At 41.2% G+C, this 20,916-nt stretch overlaps 1 protein-coding gene across 1 annotated transcript; it reads left to right on the top strand.

Annotated features, from left to right (window-relative positions):
* Positions 1-8,044: 8,044 nt before the first annotated feature.
* Positions 8,045-20,843, top strand: cog3 (component of oligomeric golgi complex 3). Its single transcript, XM_014164362.2, has 23 exons — positions 8,045-8,264; positions 8,779-8,925; positions 9,141-9,202; positions 9,341-9,506; positions 9,682-9,756; positions 9,902-9,994; positions 10,101-10,226; positions 10,340-10,420; positions 10,543-10,586; positions 10,696-10,822; positions 10,961-11,052; positions 11,726-11,865; positions 12,057-12,217; positions 14,425-14,533; positions 14,763-14,881; positions 15,063-15,152; positions 15,397-15,517; positions 15,800-15,888; positions 17,523-17,657; positions 18,561-18,636; positions 18,743-18,870; positions 19,307-19,405; positions 19,638-20,843. Exons 1-23 carry the CDS (start codon positions 8,079-8,081, stop codon positions 19,665-19,667), a joined length of 2,496 nt encoding a protein of 831 aa, XP_014019837.2. The 5' UTR covers positions 8,045-8,078; the 3' UTR covers positions 19,668-20,843.
* The last annotated feature ends 73 nt before the right edge of the window (positions 20,844-20,916 follow it).

The raw sequence follows: 20,916 nt of genomic DNA, 5'->3' as shown, positions 1-20,916 counted from the left end.
AATCGAAAATCACATCAAAGACTTATCATCAAAACAGTATGTGCTTTTAAAACTCACCTCACTGTGAATGATCAATTTGAAGAAAGAAGTTCAACAATAGGTTGAAACTGAGTGGAAAACATGGTCATTGATGATGTTGTTTCAAAGCCTAACAACAAAATGGACAGCGCTTTCTAAAGTGATGATTATTTCAAAACACTAACATGCGTATTAGAGCTTATGCATAAGCATAGGCCTATATATGATCCCAAGCCCCCCAAAAAAACTGAATTAAAATAATGATTGTGCCATTATAAAATACATAGCCAACCGCATTTTACACATTAGTCTAAATTGAACACATTCAGATCTAGCCTCCTTTATTTGTTTCTCCAGCGCCCAGAGACAGGGGCAGTCAAAAGTTTAATGAAATATGTTTCGTTGTGAAAAGATGTTACTATCGAACAGATTTCATTTGGTTTCCAAATTAAGTACTGGGTAGCTGTAGGAACAGGGTTTGTTCACCCACACCAGAAGCAATCAGGACACGTAGGTTGAAATATCAAAACAAACTCTGAACCAAATAAATATTTTAATTTGGGGACAGGTCAAAAAGCACTAAACATTTATGGCAATTTAGCTAGCTAGCTTGCTGTTGCGAGCTAATTTGTCCTGAGATATAAACATTAGGTTGTTATTTTACCTGAAATGCACAAGGTCCTCTACTCTGACAATTAATCCACAGATAAAATGGTAAACCAAATTTGTTTCTCATCATCTCTCCTCCTTCCAACAGGCTTCTTTTTCTTCTTTGGACTTGATATGGCGGTTGGCAACCAACTTTACGGTGCATTACTACAACCGACTGGAGTGTGGTCAGTTAATCTTTCAATCACCCACATGGGTATAGGCTCCTAAAAACCAATGAGGAGATTTGAGGGACAGGACTTGCTGCGCGTTGAGCATCACAAATATAACCAACTTCCATTTTAACGTCTGGCCACGCACACGCTCGCGAGCAGTGTGTGTGCAATGATTGAATAACATTTATGTACATTTATTTTTGCAACGCTCACGGTGTGGACAGCATGTTAGTGCCTAGCCTAAGCCTAAGCTTTAGAGCCTAACTAGCCCACCAAATAGGCCTACACACCAATTGACAAATTATTTTGGGAACTTGGGAAGAAAAAGTTAACTTGATCCACTGAGGCAAAAAGGACAATGTCAGAGTTTCAATAAGAGGAAACACGCGAAATGGAGAGTTGAACAGAAATAGAAGGGAAGGCCAGAACAGTATTTTAATGTTTGGGAAAGATTTGGTGAAGTAGTAAAAGAGGATGATTGAAGTGCCTGCTACGTTACATACTGTATGTGAGATGACTGTGAGGTGCTGTACATATTCAACAGCCACAGGACGGGAGGTCTCGTGTCGCCATTCCTCCGAAATCATGTCGCTGTCACGCCTCCCTTGGAGATATGGAGAATTTTGTATTCCAAAAACGGTTTGAATGGTCCGCTGGCTCCCAACTCCAAGATTTTGATGAGATGTTACATTTCAAGAACCCTCCTTCCACATACCTGTTGGTGCTACGTGTGATGTTCATCACTGTTTTCAAACCGTGAAGGACGCATTTTGCAGAGAGTTGTCGGAAAAAAACGAGGTCAAATCATGACGTCAGTAATCTTCAGGACGGATAGTCGGAGATCTAGAAAGGGGCCCAAGTTCCTGAATGGGAATTTTGAGCTGAATGACTGTTCAATATGATTTTTACCAGTCGGAGCATGTTTTTTTCCGAGTTCCTAGTTGTCTTGTACGCACTGAAGTCAGAGATTTCCAGTTCCCAGTTCCCAGTTGTTTAGAATGTGGCATTGTTCCACATCCTAGTTTGTAACTGCAGAAAATGGAAGAAAACCTGGAGGAAAAACATAATAATTCTTTGCCAGAAGTGTGCTTTATACACAAAATCGACATACATCAACATATTTTGATGGGGTTTTAATATGTGATTTCCTGGCAATCCTCACGCACTGTTGCAGCTATGACACTAATCTAGTGAGCACTAACAAGCAAGGCATTTGATGGGTTTGACATTTTGTGTCATTGATTTACACAGCTTGGTTCTCCATGAGGCTACAAGGCGGGAAATTGCACGTCAAGGGAATTATACTGTTCAGATTATTTCAAATGGAATAGCAGCCTAACAGAAATCTGGACACTGACTATGTGGTCTATAACATCTCACATAGCCTAATATAATATGAACTTGTGCAGAATTAAGCATTTCTTGCAGTAAAATAAAGAAATGGAACTGGGGCAGAGACATATGATTTTATTCTTTCAACATCTTGAGAGAATCAATGCACGGTTAGGGACCGCTTAAGGTGTGATCTTTATTAAGCTTTATAAAAGCTTATATAGTATGTCAACTGTTTTGCTGTTATTGTGATTTGGAAAAGTCTAGGAGCAACAACGGCTCAGCCAAGAAGTGGTAAGCCACACAAGCTCACAGAACGGGACCGTCTATGGTTGAAGCGCTGCACACAAGCCTAAGATCACCATGCACAATGCCAAGCATTGGCTGGAGTGGTGTAAAGCTCACCACCATTGGACTCTGGAGCAGTTGAAACGTGTTCTCTGGAGTGATGAATCACGCTTCACCATCTGGCAGTCCAACGGACGAATCTGGGTTTGGCAGGTGCCATGAGAACGCTACCTACCCAAATGCATAGTGCTACCTGTAAAGTTTGGTGGATGAGGAATAATACATTTTTATTTTATTTTATTTTTTATTGAACCTTTATTTAACTAGGCAAGTCAGTTAAGAACAAATTCTTATTTACAATGACGGCCTACCCCGGCCAAACCTGGACCAATTGTGCGCCGCCCTATGGGACTCCCAATCACGCCCTGGAATCAAACCAGGAACTGTAGTGACACCTCTTGCACTGAGATGCAGTGCCTTAGACTTCTGCGCCACTCAGGAGCAAACAATTACATTCTAGACGATTCTGTGCTTCCATGTTTGTGGCAACAGTTTGGGGAAGGCCCTTTACTGTTTTAGCATGACAATGCCCCTGTGCACAAAGGGAGGTCCATACAGAAATGGTTTGTCGCGATCAGTCTGGAAGAACTTGACTGGCCTGCTCAGAGCCCTGACCTCAATCGATGAATTGGAAAGCCAACTGCGAGCCAGGCCTAATTGCCCAACATCAGTGTCCGAGCTCACTAATGCTCTTGTGGCCGCAATGTTCTAACATCTATTAGAAATACTTCCCAGAAGAGTGGAGGCTGTTATAGCAGCAAAGGGGGGACGAACTCCATATTAATGCCCGTTATTTTGGAATGAGATGTTCGATGAGCAGGTGTCCACAAACTTTTGGTCATGTAGTGTAGTTGGGTGGTTGCGGATGGGTTATTAGCAATTGTGGCAATTGTGGGTGCAAGTGAAGAAACCGCTGACCTGTGCACTATTAACCTCACCGGCCACCTTGAGTGCACAAGGGCTGCAAAATAAATGTACACATACTTGTAATTCAATCATTTCCCACACCGCTTGTGCACATGAATGAGCGTCTGAATTTGAGATGGACAAGTCCCCTCCTTATTGGAAATCAGGAAGATACCATCCCAAGTGGTTGCTTGAAAGAAAAAAGAGGAGAGATTAATTAAAGATAACTTAAATCTAACTATAACTTACTAGGTTTCGATTCTGTATATCTCAGGGTCAAAATTCTACAAAAAAAGGACCATAGACATTTCATATGTTAATAAATAATTTCCCACACAAGACAAATGGGCTAGCAGTAGCAAGCTACCTTAATGTCCACGAATGTTTCATGTGTGTTTCGACATGCCCCCAAATTAAAGGTGCAAATGCAAAAATCGCTCCGCCATTTCCAAATTCTAATAGTTATAAATTCTAATAATAATTTCAGTTTATGTGACAAAACAAGCAATGTATAATGTAGAGAATCATTGTACCCTCTAAACCACTGTGAAATATTTTCAACAACCAAAAATATTGTACATTCAGTAGTTTAAAGCTGGTATAGACAAAAACTAAACTTAAGGACTGTAAGCGTAGCCATAGCGCACATAGAACAGATCAACTGCTTCTTAGACTTGCTTTTAATGAAAATGACAGATCTATGACTCACATGTGATTTTGGTTGGGTTGCTCAAAAGTAACACATTTCAGCTATAATATAGTTGGTTCACAGCTGGTTTTAAAAAATTTTACCTGCGTGTACTGATCGAGTTGGGTGTGGATGGACAAAATCAACACGCGTGCGATGGTGCATGCTCGTGGCCGGTGTATTTTGCATGTAATGTTTTCTGCCATCCCAGGTAGCATGTACAGTGCATTCGGAGAGTATTCAGACCCATTTCCTTTTTCCACATTTTGTTACGTTACAGCCTTAATCTAAAATGGATTAAGTAAATAAAATCCTTATCAATCTATACACAATACCACATAATGACAAAACAAAAGCAGGTTTACATATGTTTTTGCACAATAACAAAAAACTTGAAATATCACATTTATGTAAGTATTCAGACCCTTTACTCAGTACTTTGTTGAAGCACTTTTGGCAGCGATTACAGCATTGAGTCTTATTGGGTATGACGCTACAAGCTTGGCACACCTGTATTTGGGGAGTTTCTCCCATTATTCTCTGCAGATCCGCTCAAGCTCTGTCAGGTTGGATGGGGAGCGTCACTGCACAGCTATTTTCAGGTCTCTCCAGAGATGTTCAAACGGGTTCAAGGCCAGGCTCTGGCTGGGCCACTCAAGACATTCAGAGACTTGTCCCGAAGCCACTCCTGCATTGTCTTCGCTGTGTGCTTAGGATCGTTACCCTGTTGGAAGGTGAATCTTAGCCCCAGTCTGAGGTCCTGAGCACTCTAGAGCAGGTTTTCATCAGGGATCTCTCTGTACTTTGCTCCGTTCATCTTTGCCTTAAACCTGACTAGTCTCCCAGTCCCTGCCGCTGAAAAACATCCCACAGGATAATGCTGTCACCACCATGCTTCACCTTAGGGATGTTGCCAGGTTTCCTCCAGACATGGCATTCAGGCCAAAGAGTTCAATCTTGGTTTCATCAAACCAGCGAATCTTGTTTCTCATGGTCTGAGAGTCCTTTAGGTGCCTTTTGGCAAACTCCAAGCAGGTTATCATGTGCTTTTTACAGAGGAGTGGCTTCCTCTGACCACTGTACCATAAAGGCCTGATTGTTGGAGTGCTGCAGAGATGGTTGACCTTCTGGAAGGTTCTCCCATCTCCACAGAGGAACTCTTGTGCTCTTCCAGAGTGACCATTGGGTTCTTGGTCACCTCCCTGACGAAGGCCCTTCTACCCCAATTGCTCAGTTTGGCCTGGCGGCCAGCTCTAGGAAGTGTCTTGGTGGTTCCAAACTTCTTCCATTTAAGAATGATGGAGGCCACTGTGTTCTTGGGGACCTTCAGTGCTGCAGAAATGTTTTGGTACTCTTGTTTTGGTACTCTTATCTGTGCCTCGACACAATCCTGTCTCGGAGCTCTACAGACAATTCTTTCAACCTCATGGCTTTTGCTCTGACATGCACTGTCAGCTGTGGGACCTTATATAGACAGGTGTGTGCCTTTACAAATCATGTCCAATCAATTGAATTGACCACAGGTGGACTCCAATCAAGTTGTAGAAACATCTCAAGGATGATCAATGGAAACAGGATACACCTGAACTCAATTTCGAGTCTCATAGCAAAAGGTCTGAATACTTACATAAATAAGGTATTTCTGTTTGCTAACATTTAAAAACAAATCTGTTTTCATTTTGTCATTATAGGGCATTGTGTGTAGATTGATGAGGACAAACATTGAATTTAATGAATTTTAGAATAAGGCTGTAACGTAACAAGATGTGGAAAAAGTTAAGGGGTTTTATACTTTCCGAAGGCACTGTATATTTCTTTATTCACGTGGGTATTTTTTATCTGGCTTAGTATTACTGCATTGTTGAGGAAGAGCTTGCAAGTAAGCATTTCACTGTTTGAAGTCTCAAGTTTTGTTAGTCATTTGTACACAGCAAATATGCCAGTGTTACCTAGTGTTGATTTTCCAGTGTAACACTTCTAGTATTGATTCAGGAGTTCAATTAACAACAAAATTAAATGAATACTTAGTGGTGTAAAATAACCCCAGTGTTGGTGTTAATAATCAGTGTTGATTGTGTCCATTTTATTCTTTGGAGAGTAAAACATTCCCATCAAAACCATGTCCATCATCATCGTTTTGCCCAGCATGCTCTACTGTAGCTAGATTTTTTAGGATTGTATTTAATATCTGTGTTTTTGCATGTACATTGATTAATTAATTAATCTTTTGCAGCACAAAGATAAATAAAATGTTTATCTAAACTTCTAATCTAATCCAATCAGTTATGTATTGTGCCTGTTACTGAAATGATTGATCCAGTTTAAATGGTTTAGTTAGACTCCTTTGTCAATGTTCCTAACCCTGACAGTCATTCTGAATGCAGGTTGTGGGTGAATAAAAACTGTTGGATATCCTAACTCTGACTGGTTTCTAATAGGAATTACACATCACTTTGCAAGCCAGAATAATGTGATTTGCAGTCCTGATGTGGCCTGTAAACCAGGAGGTTCCTAACACCACTGTGTTAGGGTAAAACTTGGTCATCAAAGCAAGGCCGTATGATATACAGTATGTAATGTATTGTCATAAAGAGATTAATTTCAATGATGGCATTTGCCTAAAGTATAAACTCACTTGAAGTCCACAGGACTGAACATGTACAGTATGAATTCAACAGCCATGTCTCTAACAAATACAGTAACAGGTGGTAACTCTACAATTCACTTGAAAAGGCAAGGCACACTGGGTAATTATAATGAGGAATGGCTTAGTGGTGACCCGTGAGTGGAAGTGTTGTACCAGTTTTAGTAGGCTATTGTTATGTTTATTTAAAGTGTGAGTACGTCTCCTGCCAGTTGTAAAGTCTTTATAAGCACTTGCATGTGGCAATGAAGACTATTATTGTAATGTCCTTAACCCAACACTGAGTGACCTTTTCAAGAGGTACGCACCTCTTCAAATCAAAATAAATGTTTTGGGTCACATACACTTGTTTAGCAGATGTTATTGCAGGTGTAGCGAAAATGCTTGTGTAATGGTTAAAAATACTATATGAGGTTTTATTGCATAACACCACTGGTGTAAACTATATACACTTCATAGTGTTAAAAATACTACACAGGGTTTTATTGCATAACAATGAAAGTGTTAATTGTCTAACACTGACAAAGGGTAACAGGGTCAGCACTAAGCACAGTGTTAATTTAACATTCAAAAGTGTGGACCAATATAGACTATAGTCTGTGTTGATTTAACACTAGAACATTTGCTGTGTAGAAATGGTCTCTGAGCCTGTTGGTATCAGAACTTATGCGCCGATACCATCTACCCGACGGTAAGGGAGTGAACAGCTCGTGGTTGGGGTGTATGGGGTCCTTGATGATGCTGCGGTCCTTCCACAGGCACAGTTTTGAGTAGGTGTCCTGAATGGGTCGGAGCACGGTCCCAGTGATGTACTGGGCCTTTTTCAACACCCTCTGGAGGACCTTGCGGTCATGGACGGAGAAATTCCCGTCCCAGGCCGCAATGCAGTCGGTCAAGACACTCTTGATGGTGCAGCGGTAGTATTGTTTACACCTGCTGTATCCTGTGCATGTGACAGATAATATTTGATTTGAGATAGTCTACCAAGACCATAATAAAACTGGTAGGATTGATGGGCAACCGCAAGTGAGTTCTTCCATGCTGTCACTTTGGGTTGTGTAATTTCTCTGTTTAGTGAAACAATGTCACAGTGTACTCAATGTTACAGATTACAGACTTGCCAATTGCACTGGAAATACACTGTTCACTAAAGGTCTCCTGAGAACACCCACTCCTTTATCACCTTTATTTATGTGTGCAACGTTTTAAGCGTTTCAACCACCAATGAGTAAGAAATTGTTCTGATACCATTGGATGCTATAGTCAGAGTCCTCCCCCTATTTTTCCGGAAGAGGAAGTAGTCTGTTGCTGACGTTTAATGTTGCTGAGAATGATGATGGCGTCTACAGACCATTCTTTTCTGGACCTGACAGATAAAGAAACGCGTGAAAAACTGTCACAGTGGGACCGGCGGACAGATGCCATGGCTCCCCTGACAGACAAACAAACGGACTCTATTCTGGACATCCGAGCTGCCGCTGAAACCCTCCCTATTCCCGCAGAGGTGAGTTGACAAGCTAGCTGCTAATGCTAATTACCTAGCTAACTAGGCTACCACCGATTTAGCAGCTAGTTGACAGGTGCAAAGAAGCATTCCAGAAGGCAAATTGGTTGATTACATTGTAGGATTGTCAGGAGGGACTTGCTAAGGAGCATAACATTAGTTAGTGTCACAACTCAACCTAGCTAGCTGCCAGCTCAAATATATAGCTAGCTAGCTACCGTCTGCCACGTCGTTTGTTGAGTCTTAGTTAGTAGCCACTAGCCAGCTAGGCTAACGAGCTACTTTGCTAACAACTTGCCAGAGTTGATATGCTTGTTTGATGACTTCTGTGAGGAGGCATAGCTAACCCTCACTAACATACCATACCATTAGTCATCGAATCATAACCTCATACCATAGTAACCTGTCAATCAAACCTGGTAAAGATAGCTCTAACTGTTTAGCATTTTGAGATCTATGACAGTATTGATTGTGTTATGTGTTGGTCTAAACCGCATTTGTGTTCCCTATCCAGTTGCCCATTGAGGACTTGTGCAGCCTGACATCCCGCTCTTTACGGTCCCCATTTACGACAACTGTACCAGCTTCCACAGAAGATGTCCTGCTCAAGGGCTTTCAGATGCTTGATCTGGAGAATGAGAGGATAGAGACAGCACAACAGGTGTGTTGCTTTTCATTACACTTCAATGCTACTACTCTGGCTGTGATTACAAAAGCAGTCTAATAATTCTGATATTTTCTCCACAAATTGTGGAGCCTCTGAGGCACACACACATTACATGCCTCTACTCTCTACTGTTTTTCATATCATATGATTGTTGCATGTGTTAGTTTGTTGTGTAGTAGTTAGCTATTTCAGTGTTCTTTGCGTTGCAGTTTTTCTCCTGGTTTTCAAAGCTACAGACACAAATGGATCAAGATGAAGGAGCTAAGCACAGGTGAACTTGATGTTCATGTCTTTCCACTTGCTGATCTCTCAAATTAAAAGTAGATTTATATACAGTGCATCCTAAACTGCATTAGATCTCTATCTCTGAGGAATTTACTGGAATGTTCCGTGTGTGTTACTCCTGCAGGAAAACCAGAGACCATCTCAATTGTTATCAGGAACAATGTGATGCTATTCTGAGTGACGTGAATGCTGCCCTTAAGCACCTGGACTCACTGCAGAAGCAGTACCTGTTTGTGTCCAACAAGACAGGCACCCTCCATGAGGCCTGTGAACAGCTCCTTAAAGAACAGGTAGAGAACCATTTTACATGTAGGCTGTGAGACTGTCAGCGGCACAAAAGGTACCAACAGATCATAGTAGTATGGACCTGTTTCCATTTGTAATGGAATGCAACATCGGACATGAAATGTCAGCATGTTATCAAAATCATAGTTCCCTGCCAACATATACTTTTCTCTTTAACAGTCGGAACTGGTGGATCTGGCTGAGAGCATACAGCAGAAGCTTTCCTATTTCAATGAGTTGGAGAACCTCAACACGGTATGCTGGTTTTCTGATTAAACCTTTTATCCATCCTCCTTTGCTGTGACATTTGAAATCCTCGAGCAAATGTCTCTGAAGGTGAGTCTTGTTCCTAACCCGAGCATTGCAAAAGGTCATCATCTCTCTCGCTCTGTCTTTGCAGAAATTAAACTCACCCACACTGTCTGTAAACAGTGAAGGATTTATACCAATGCTTTCAAAATTGGATGACTGTATAGAGTATGTTTCGTCCCATGTAAGTATATTTTCAACTCACAATGGAAAGTGTCCGTATTCTACTGTAGAGCTGTGTCACTATATTGTGTTATGACTTACTTATTTCTGTTATTTTTCACCTACAGCCAAACTTTAAGGACTACCCAGTGTATCTGGCCAAGTTCAAACAATGTCTGTCTAAAGCTATGCACTTCATGAAGACTCACACTGTGAACACTATGCAGAATCTCACCAACCAGTTAACAAAAAGGGTAGGAAGAACTCCTCGGCCACTTTTATTATCGATTGTGACTTGGTACTGGTACACAATCAACTGTCTTCGCTCTTGAGTTGTATGTCTGATTAGAATATACTTTTCTTTCAGGATCCATTGGGTCTGGCTAACGCAGACAATGCCTTCACACTGTACTATGTCAAGTTCAGAGCAGCTGCACCCAAAGTCAGAGTTAGTATAAATACTTATTTTTTCTTTTGGAATTGCCATCAACATTCTATGCCACCCTTCTTTTGGTATGCAATTATGTGTTGTCTTTCTAGAGATTCATAATTGTGTGATTGTTCTTTCAGACACTGATTGAACAAATAGAGCAGAGGTCAGAGAGAATTCCTGAGTAAGTATGGGGCTCGTGTATGCTAAAACGCCATTATCAGGAGTACCTCACCTATGTAATGTTTTCTGTCATCTACGTATAATTATTTCCCACGTTCTGGCATCCCCAGGTACCACCAGCTGTTAGAGGAGATCCACCAGTGCTACCTGGACCAGAGAGAGCAGCTCCTCAGCCCCAGCATCACATCCACCATCACAGACCTGACCAGTCAAAACAACAAGGACCACTGTGCATTAGTAAGACCACATCATATAGTTTTTTTTTTGTTTGTTTTTTTACTAGAATCCATTCACTTTTGATTATTGAGATTATCTGAGAAGCCTTCAACATGGTTTGCCAGTGCCGATTCTGTCTGTCCTGTGTTCTCCTCCCAGGTGCGTAGTGGCTGTGCCTTCATGGTTCACGTCTGTCAGGATGAGCACCAGCTCTACAATGAGTTCTTCTCCAAACCCACACCCAGACTAGAGTAAGTAGCACCATCCCCTAGTGCTGGTATAGGAGTGAGTAAGAAGCATGTACTGTTTGTCCTACAACACATTCTGCATATGTTTGTCAAGGAGGCGGGGCTATTTCCTGGTTGGTTAGTATTCACCATAGTATCTGCTGAAGCTCATGACACCTCTATTGTTGTATTGCTGACTTCAGGTTTTAACTGAATTTGCTGAGGGCAGCCATACAATTCAACACAGTGTCATGTAAATGTATCTAACCTTCCAGTGGGCTGCAGAAGAAGCTCTGTCTGTAACTGAGATGCAAAGAGCCCTGCCTGTTCTACTTCAGTATATGTACAGGGTGTTTGTCTTGAAGGCAAGGCTCACATGAATGGCTATTTCCTGGTCAGTATTCTCAATAGTATCTGCTACAGCAGGTGATGTCTCTACTGTAGTAATTGCTGACTTAGGCATTCATTAACTGAAATGGCAGCTTTAAAATTGAGACGCAAATCATTATCTAGCTTTCTCATATACTAGCTCATGTTTTTCGTTTGGAACAACGAATACACTTTCAACATATTATTTCAAGAGGACGACTCAAATATGACCTTTACATTGCAGTGAGTTAACTCACTAGAGCCTTGTGCTCGCTAGTCTGACGTGAATGGGAATAATAGAGCTTGCCGTCGGGTTTACCCCCTCTAGCGAGCTGCTGGAGAAGCTGTGTCTGTCGCTTTACGACGTCCTGCGGCCACTCATCATCCACGTTATCCACCTGGAGACCCTGTCAGAGCTCTGTGGCATCCTCAAGAATGAGATGCTGGAGGACCACGTCCACAACAACGGTACTGTTATTCACAATACAAAGGACCTACTCTGGTTACTCTAACCATTAAGTACAGTTAACTCTTTGTAGGAAATATGCACTTGTATGTTACGTTTAGCTCCAAAGTATTGGAACAGTGACAAATGTAGTTGTTTTGGCTCTGTACTCCAGCACTTTGGATTTGAAATGATACGCTGACTATGTTTGTAGCTGGTCAGTTGGGGGCCTTTGATGCAGTGGTGAAACAGATGCTGGAGGATGTCCAGGAGAGGCTGGTCTACAGGACACACATCTACATCCAGACTGACATCATCGGATACAACCCCGCCCCCGGGGACCTGGCCTATCCTGAGAAACTGGAGATGATGGAGGTGGGTCTGTCTGATGTGGCTGTTTTCAGTGAGTCACCCCTAGATACAAACGTAAGGTACAGTGCCTTGCAAAATGATTCATCCACTTTACAACCTGTCATTTAAATTGATTTTTATTTGGATTTCATGTAATGCACATACACAGAATAATTCAAATTGGTGAAGTGAAAATAAAAAACGGAAAAGTGGTTTGTGCATATGTATTCACCCCTTTTGCTATGAACGCCCTAAATAAGATCTGGTGTAACCAATTACCTTCAGAAGTCACATAATTAGTTAGATTGCACACAGGTGGACTTTATTTAAGCGTCACATGATCTGTCACATGATCTCAGTGTATATATACACGTGTTCTGAAAGGCCCCAGAGTCTGCAACACCACTAAGCAAGGGGCACCACCAAGCAAGATGCACCATGAAGACAAAGGAGCTCTCTAAACAGGTCAGGGACAAAGTTGTGGAGAAGTACAGATGAGGGTTGGGTCATAACAAATTATCAGAGACTTTGAACATCCCACAGAGCACCATTAAATCCGTTATTAAAAATGGAAAGAATATGGCACCACAACAAACCTGCCAAGAGAGGGCCGCCCACCGAAACTCACAGATCAGGCAAGGAGGGCATTAATCAGAGAGGCAACAAAGAGACCAAAGATGACCCTGAAGGAGCTGCAAAGCGCCACAGCTGAGATTGGAGTATCTGTCCATAGGACCACTTTAAGCCATACGCTCCACAGAGCTGGGCTTTATGGAAGAGTGGCCAGAAAAAATCCATTGCTTAAAGAAAAAAAAATAAGCAAACACGTTTGGTGTTTGCCAAAAGGCATGTGGGAGAATCCCCAAACATATGGAAGAAGGTACTCTGGTGAGATGAGACTAAAATTGAGCTTTTTGGCCATCAAGGAAAACGCTATGTCTGGCACAAACCCAACACCTCGCATCACCCCAAGAATACCATCCCCACAGTGATGGTGGTGTCAGCATCATGCTGTGGGGATGTTTTTTTATCGGCAGGAACTAGGAAACTGGTCAGAATTGAAGGAATGATGGATGACTCTAAATACAGGGAAATTCTTGAGGGGAAACCTGTTTCAGTCTTCCAGAGATTTGAGACTGGGAAGGGAGATTCACCTTCCAGCAGGACAATGACCCTAAGCATACTGTTAAAGCATCATTTGAGTGGTTTAAGGGGAAACATTTAAATGTCTTGGAATGGCCAAGTCAAAGCCCAGACCTCAATCCAATTGAGAATCTGTGGTATGACTTAAAGATTGCTGTATACCAGTGGAACCCATCCAACTTGAAGGAGCTGGAGCAGTTTTGCCTTGAAGAATGGGCAAAAATCCCAGTGGTTAGATGTGTCAAGTTTATAGAGACTAGAGGTCGACCAACAATCGGTAATCGGTTTGCCGTTTTTTTTTTTGTATTTTTTTTTTTATGTATTTAAAAAAAAAAAAAAAAATAATTTGAATTAAAAACATTTTTTACACCTTTATTTAACTAGGCAAGTCAGATTAAGAACACATTCTTATTTTAAATGACGGCCTAGGAACGGGCCGTCATTGAAATTAATTTTAATTCCAGGCGGTAAGGCAACAAAATAGGAAAAATGCCAAGGGGGTGAACACTTTCGCAAGCCACTGTACATTTTCTGTTAACCTCTCTGTAAATGGAATGTTTAAGAGTTAAACAGTTAAGTGTTCCCTTTCTGTAATACACATGATTTCCAGTGTTCTGTTTGTGCAATGTTTTGTTGATTGTAATTGACGCCAGACTGGAGGTACAAGGACAGGGGCCACTTGATTATTATTGTATTGTGTGATACTGTAGCAACTGACAGTCACTGCATTTAGTTTTGTCTTCCTACAAGCCTCTGGGGTTGGTGTTTACAGAACACTTGGTGCTGTCTGATTTAAAATATAAAGGGCTTGTCGCTAAGAGGCCAGCTAGACATTACATTTTTCTCAGCTTCTGTGCTGTTGCAACTTGTAATAAACCAGATTGATTGACTTTATCTGCGGCTGCTCTTCAATTTTCACCTAGTAATTCCTATTACAACCCCCCCCCCAATGGTTAAGGTTAAGATTTGGGGAAGGTGTGCTGATCCTAGATCTGTGCCTACGGGCAAGTTCTACCTGCAGCCGTCCTCGATACAAAATAAAGACAGTTTGTAATCCATCTCTCTCTTTCTCTCTCATGGGGTTACAGAAAATTGCCCAGAGCCTGAAGGAAGAGCAGATGAAGCTAATGGCCCAGGAGTCGTCATTTTCAGACGTGCAGCTTGAAGATGCAAATGACAGGAGAGCCAGTAACGCAAGTTAGTGTTTACAAATGAGTGTAAAGGGATATCTTATCTTTATATGTTGTGAATAGTGCATTCTGTTCATCAATCAAATGTATTTATAAAGCCCTTCTTACATCAGCTGATGTCACAAAGTGCTGTACAGAAACCCAGCCTAAAACCCCAAACAGCAAGCAATGCAGGTGTAGAAGCATAAGTCTTACTGTTGTACCTTTCTGCCCTCCTCTCTTTTCCTTGCATACAGGTAGTATAGACTCGTCCCGCTTGCAGCCATCCATCTCTCCCGCTGACCTGCATGGCATGTGGTACCCCACAGTCAGGCGGACGCTGGTCTGCTTGTCCAAGCTCTATAGGTGCATAGATGTGAGTGCTTTGATTGTCTGGCATTTTGCATGTTTACTCTTCGATATATGAGATAGTCATATGAATGAATCATGAGCCTAGTCCATTTCATGATACTATTTGACCATTCCTCTTGATCTCTTTAATCTACCATCCACCATGTTGTCCCTGTGTTGATGCATTGAATTTCTTGGCTCTCCAGAGAGCAGTCTTCCAGGGCTTATCGCAAGAGGCATTGTCTGCCTGCATCCACTCCCTGCTCAAAGCGTCCGATGTCATCCTGAAGAACAAGGTTGGCGCCTATTTTATTTTTTTCATTATTATTTTTGGGGGTTGGCGCAGTGCATGTGATGCGTTGTATTATATGTTTCTGCCTGTATATGGTGTAATTGAGAAACACAACTGTAGCTTTACGATTAGCTTGTTATTCATTTTTTTCCTCTATAAATGGTTCAATACTAGTTTTGTTTTTGGAACAAGGTTACATTTGGATTATTCAGATGTTATATTTAGAGCTATGGCTTCGTCTTGTCCAGACGCAGGTAGACGGTCAGCTGTTTCTGATCAAACACCTGCTGATCATGAGGGAACAGATCGCTCCCTTCCACACAGACTTTGCCATCAAGGAGATCTCTCTGGACCTGAAGAGAACCAGAGGTGAGGAGGGAAAGATTAGGCCAGCGAATGTATGTTCTGGCTCCATAAAACCTGTCATTATATTGTCATTATCAGTGGGGAATGCCCATTGTGTCCATCAAATGCACATATGACTATTATAGTAGTGGTAATAACTTGAGATACTGTATAACTTGTAGCTTTTGGTAGAAGTGTTCCTGTTTTAGCACTTATCTCAGCCAAGTCCGTATTTCACTTGTAACACTAGAGGGCACTCTAATCCTTCTTCAGCAAGATGAATCTTCTTTTTTTGTCTCAAATCAGATGCTGCCTTCAAAATGATGAATCCAAAATCTGTTCCTGGTTTCTTCAGACTCAACAGCCACAACGCTATCCTAGAATTTCTATTAGAGGTAAAGTTTTTGATTGGGTTTGAATATAGAATACATATACAGTGCCTTGCAATGGTGTTCAGACCCCTTGGATTTCTTCACATTTTGTGTTACAAAGTGAGATTAAAAATGTATTAGTCCTTTTTTTTCAAAAATCGATACAAAATATCCTAATGTCAAAGTGGAGAGAAAAAAAATAAAAGATTACTAGAAATTAAATAACTAAAATATAGTCTTTGCATAAGTATTCAGCACCCTGAGGCGATACATGTTAGAAACACCTTTGGCATCAATTACAGCGGAGTCTTATTGTGAGCTTTGCACACCTGGATTGTGCAATATTTTCCCATTATTCCTTTCAAAATTCTTCAAGCTCTGTCAAAATGTTGGATCATGGCTAGATGGCAATTTTGGAGTCTTGCCATAGATTTTCAAGCTGATTTAAGTCAAAACTGTAACGTGGACGTTCAGGAACATTAACAGTCTTCTTGGTAAGCAACTCCAGTGTAGATTTGGCCTTGTGTTATAGGTTATTGCCCTGCTGAAAAGTAATTTACTCTCCCTGTCTCTGGTGTAAAGCAGACTGAAGCAAGTTTTGCTCTAAGATTTTGCCTGTGCTTAGCTCCATCCAGTTTCTTTTTATCCTGAAAAACTCCCCAGTATTTGCCAATGTCAAGCATACCCATACCATGATGCAGCCACCACCATGCTTGAAATAAGGAAACAGTTACACAGTGATGTGTTGGAATAGCTCCAAACATAAGGCTTTGCGTTTAGGCCAAAAAGTGTGTTAATTTCCTGTTTTGTTTGTTGCAGTTTTACTTTAGTTTTGGAATAGTTTTATTCTATATATTTGTATTCTTTTCACTCTGTCATTGAGGCCATTATTGTGGAGTCACTACAATGTTGTTGATCCAGGTTTAGTTTTCTACCATCACTGACATTGAACTTTGAAGCAGTTTTAAATCATCAATAGCCTCATGGTAACATCCTTGAGCAGTTTCATTCCTGTCCTGCAGCTCAGTTCAGAAGAATGGGTGGTTTAATATATAATCCACAGCATAATTATTAACTTCACCATGCTTATGATTTGTTATTGCTACCGATCTACCAACCACTGACCTCCTTTAGGAGGCTTTCGAAATGCTCCCTGGTCGTTGTAGTTGAATCTATGCTTGAAATTCAATACTTGACTGAGAGACCTAAAGATATATGTATGGGGACAGAAGAAGGGTTAGTCATAAAAAAAATCAACCCCTATTATTTCACAGAGTGAGTCCATGTTTTGTGATTTGTTGAGCCAAATGTTACTCGTAAAATAATTTAGGCTTGCTGAAAGAAAAGGGCTGAACACTTATGCAACGACTGTATTTTAGTTATGAATTTTTTTATCTTAAGAATTCAAAATAAATATTCTTCCACTTTGACCTCAGGTTATTTTGTGTAAATTGTTGACAAAAAATGACATCAATTTTAATCCCATTTGGTAAAGCAGTAAATGGTGAAGAAATTCAAGGCATCTGAATACTTTCACACAGGAAAAAATAACTCCTGGTCCTATCTCTATGTCAGGAAAACCTGGCAGTATATGTCATTTTTCATCTATACTACCACTTACTAGTTACTAACCCCTCTCTCTCTCCATTGGACCTTAGGGATCACCGGAGATAAAGGAGCACTACATAGATTCGAAGAAGGACGTGGACCGCCATCTGAAGTTTAGCTGTGAGCAGTTCATCCAGCAGCAGACTCACCTCTTTGTTGGGAATCTGGAGGAGTTTCTCACCAAGGTAACGTTTCAGTCTGACCGAGAGGAGAGGCAGACAGATAGCCTGGGGCTCAGACTTCAAAAACATGACCTTGGACTATCTCTTTTCTTTTTCTGGTTATTCACTGACTACTGACTGAGGGTCATGATTTTGTGCAGTAAAACTGAAAGATAAAGGTGAATCTTATTCTACTGGAATCTAGGCCTTTTCAAATGTGATGGGTTTCATTTTAAAACATTGTGACCTTCTGTTCTGAATCTACTCAGTGCCTATCATCCATGGTCTTTCTCATACAGTATTAAAAGTCATACAGTATTAAAGTGGTTATAATGAATTGGACTTACAGGTAACTGCCAAATTAAAGGAAATGCCAACATAAAGTGTCTTAATAGGGTGTTGGGCCAGAACGGCTTCAGTGCGCCTTGTCATAGATTCTACAAAGTGCCTGGAACTCTAAGAAATTCCAGAATTTGGTCCAGAATCTCCCATACCTGTTCAATTGGGTTGAGATCTGGTGACTTACACACACGCGCACGCACACACACACACACACACACACACACACACTCCCTTTAAACCCCTTGAGCTCTTTTGAGATCCCTCTTTAAAATTCACTGAGATCTCTTCTTCGGGCCATGGTAGCCAAAATAATGTGCTACTTGGGCTTTTTTTTTTTTTATACATGACCCTAATCATGATGAAATGTTAATTGCTTAATTAATTCAGGAGCCACACCTGTGTGGAAGCACCTACTATACTTTTGTGTCCCTCATTTACTCAAGTGTTTCCTTTTTATTTTGGCAGGTACCTGTATATAGCACTTTCAACAAATGCCTTCCTCAATCTAGAATAGGACTTATAGTCAAGACTAACTCACGTTGTCCTTCACTGAGGAAGATGGGAACTTGTCTTGTGTTGTTTCAGGTGTCTGCTCTGAAAACCATGGCAATCCAAGGAGGTCCCACGTACAACCTCTCCCAACAACCTTGGGCACAGCCAGGTAAGAAACCGTATCATCATATTTCAGTGAAACCTCTAAATCATGTGGTGGAAGGAAGGCTTGGAACTGAAAAATGACTCAAGCTCTCTCTCTCTCCCCTTTTTAGCCAAGATCAACGACATAGTGATGGCTACCTACAGGGTGATGAAGAGCAAGCTGCCAAGCACGTTACAGAGCATGTCCTTGTACCTGGCCAACAGAGACACAGAGTTTATCCTCTTCAAGCCTGTCCGGGTGGGTGTCTGTTAGACAGTGGAGTTTAAACTCTCCTCCTTTCACCAACCCTGTACTAGCCTGGTCCCAGATATGTTTCTGCTCTCTTGCCCAAGTAAAAATCAACAGATCTTGGGCCAGGCTAACCCATGTAGAGTAACAGGAGCTCATAGGGGTTTTAGCACACTCCTACATAACAAATAGGATATTTTCAGCAGGTGCTCAGGCTGAGCAATTTGCAGCTACTTTTTTTAAGCCTTGTTCCTGCTTATTAAGAAATAAATAATTCTTCAGTGGTTATCACGGCTCTTTGTGCACAGCTAGGTGCTAATCTACAGTAAGTGAATCTAAGTGCACAATAACACCGTTGACATGGCAACTGGGATACAAAGGGGACCCGCGAGGGGATAATTTCTCTCCAGCAGCTCTCTGACTAACCTGCTGTTTTCTCCCACAGAACAACATCCAGCAGGTGTTCCAGAGACTGCACGCCTTGCTTCAGGAGGAATACAGTGGCGAGGACCTTCAGATCATCGCTTGCCCTTCTATGGAACAGGTAAAGCTGGTACTGGCTACACTTACAAAATCATAACCAAGGGCAAGGTATTCCAATCTCTTTCTGGAAATGGCTGTTTGATCTCAATATCTTTTTTCAAGTGTATTTATTCAACCTTGGTTTATTCAGGTTTTCGCTGTGTGTAGTGTTGTCTGGAGTGACATTCAAAGTCATGCTGGATGTTTTTAGTGGAGTGAGTCCTCACTGTGTTTATGCTCTCTCTCTTCTTCAGATTAACCTGCTGTTGTCTGTGAATAAGTAACCTGAAGGCCTGGTCAGCAGAGCTCTGTCTGGTCTGGACAGAAGGGTGGACAGGAGGGTTAATCCAGCCCTGACCTAGCCAGACCTGGAGCTTGTGGAGCAAAAGTCTAGGAGAAGGACTGTGTTAGTCTTTGGCCCTCAACCTGCAAAGATCCTACACAAGGCCAAAGATACCCCAAACACTGACACAACCAACAGCTTCCGAGCATGTCGTGGTCTAGTTAGGCATTCAATCACTCAGTTGGTCGGATCAGGTGAAATGAAGATTTTCTTTTTGGTACTGATCTTGAATCAATTTGTTCAACTAAAATTGGAAGGTGTTGGGCTTACTTTTTTTATGTGGGAGAGATCCACACAGACTAGGGTTATTGGCTATATCAACTGTATTTCTCTTACCATAATAATAAAACATTTCTGAGTCAAGATAAGTTGGCACATTCAGTGAGCGTAGCAAATGGGGAAACAAGGGTGAATGTTGAGCGGCTGGAATAAGGACACTCTAACCAGGCTAATAGAGGAGATAGAACCTTATTCATTTGTCAGGTAGCTAATGAGCGACGAGCAGCCGCCACGTTTATGCTTAATTTGTTAATGGATTAAGAGACGGAATGAAAAGAACATGCTGCACGATATGTAACAACTCTACACCTTTCTCTTTGAACATGGAGATCTCTGGTCTGTGACAGCCTGTGCTGCAGGGCTCTCAGGTTTTAACACTGCTCCCTTGGTCTGTTTTTAATAAAGGAACCCTTCTGTTTTACTGTGTGTCAGTGGTTTCCAAATGATACTTATTCCTCCTGCTCTCTCCGTTAATGTTTATTTTTTCCCAACTTGTTGCATACATGTAAAAAAAAAAAAATACCCTGAGAACTTGTCTTTTGTTTTTTACCTTTTGTATTTGGGATGCTTGAACTTCTCTATGGCTTGGTGTTAATGGGCCTTTTGTCTAGAGCAGTTTTGCACTGTAAAGGAATGGGGAAGTCAGTGGTCTTACTCAGAAATGTAATATATTATGGATATATTTGCCTAATGCTACTCCCACATTCAATCAATTACAAAGTTAATGTAAACTTAACTGCAGCTTTTTCTTTGGCATTCTCTGTATAGAAGTGTGTGTGTATAGTGTAACTACTGTATTTATCCATGAACAATCTGATTAAAAAGGATGACATTAGTATATCTGCTGTCCTTGTCTCATTGTTCACACTATACATAAGCACTATTGTCTCATTGTGCATTTTTTTTGTTTT

Source organism: Salmo salar, chromosome ssa21 (assembly GCF_905237065.1).
Source record: "Salmo salar chromosome ssa21, Ssal_v3.1, whole genome shotgun sequence".
NCBI classification, from domain to species: domain Eukaryota; kingdom Metazoa; phylum Chordata; class Actinopteri; order Salmoniformes; family Salmonidae; genus Salmo; species Salmo salar.
Note: the sequence above shows the minus strand (reverse complement) of the source record. Positions and strands in the feature narration are given on the sequence as shown.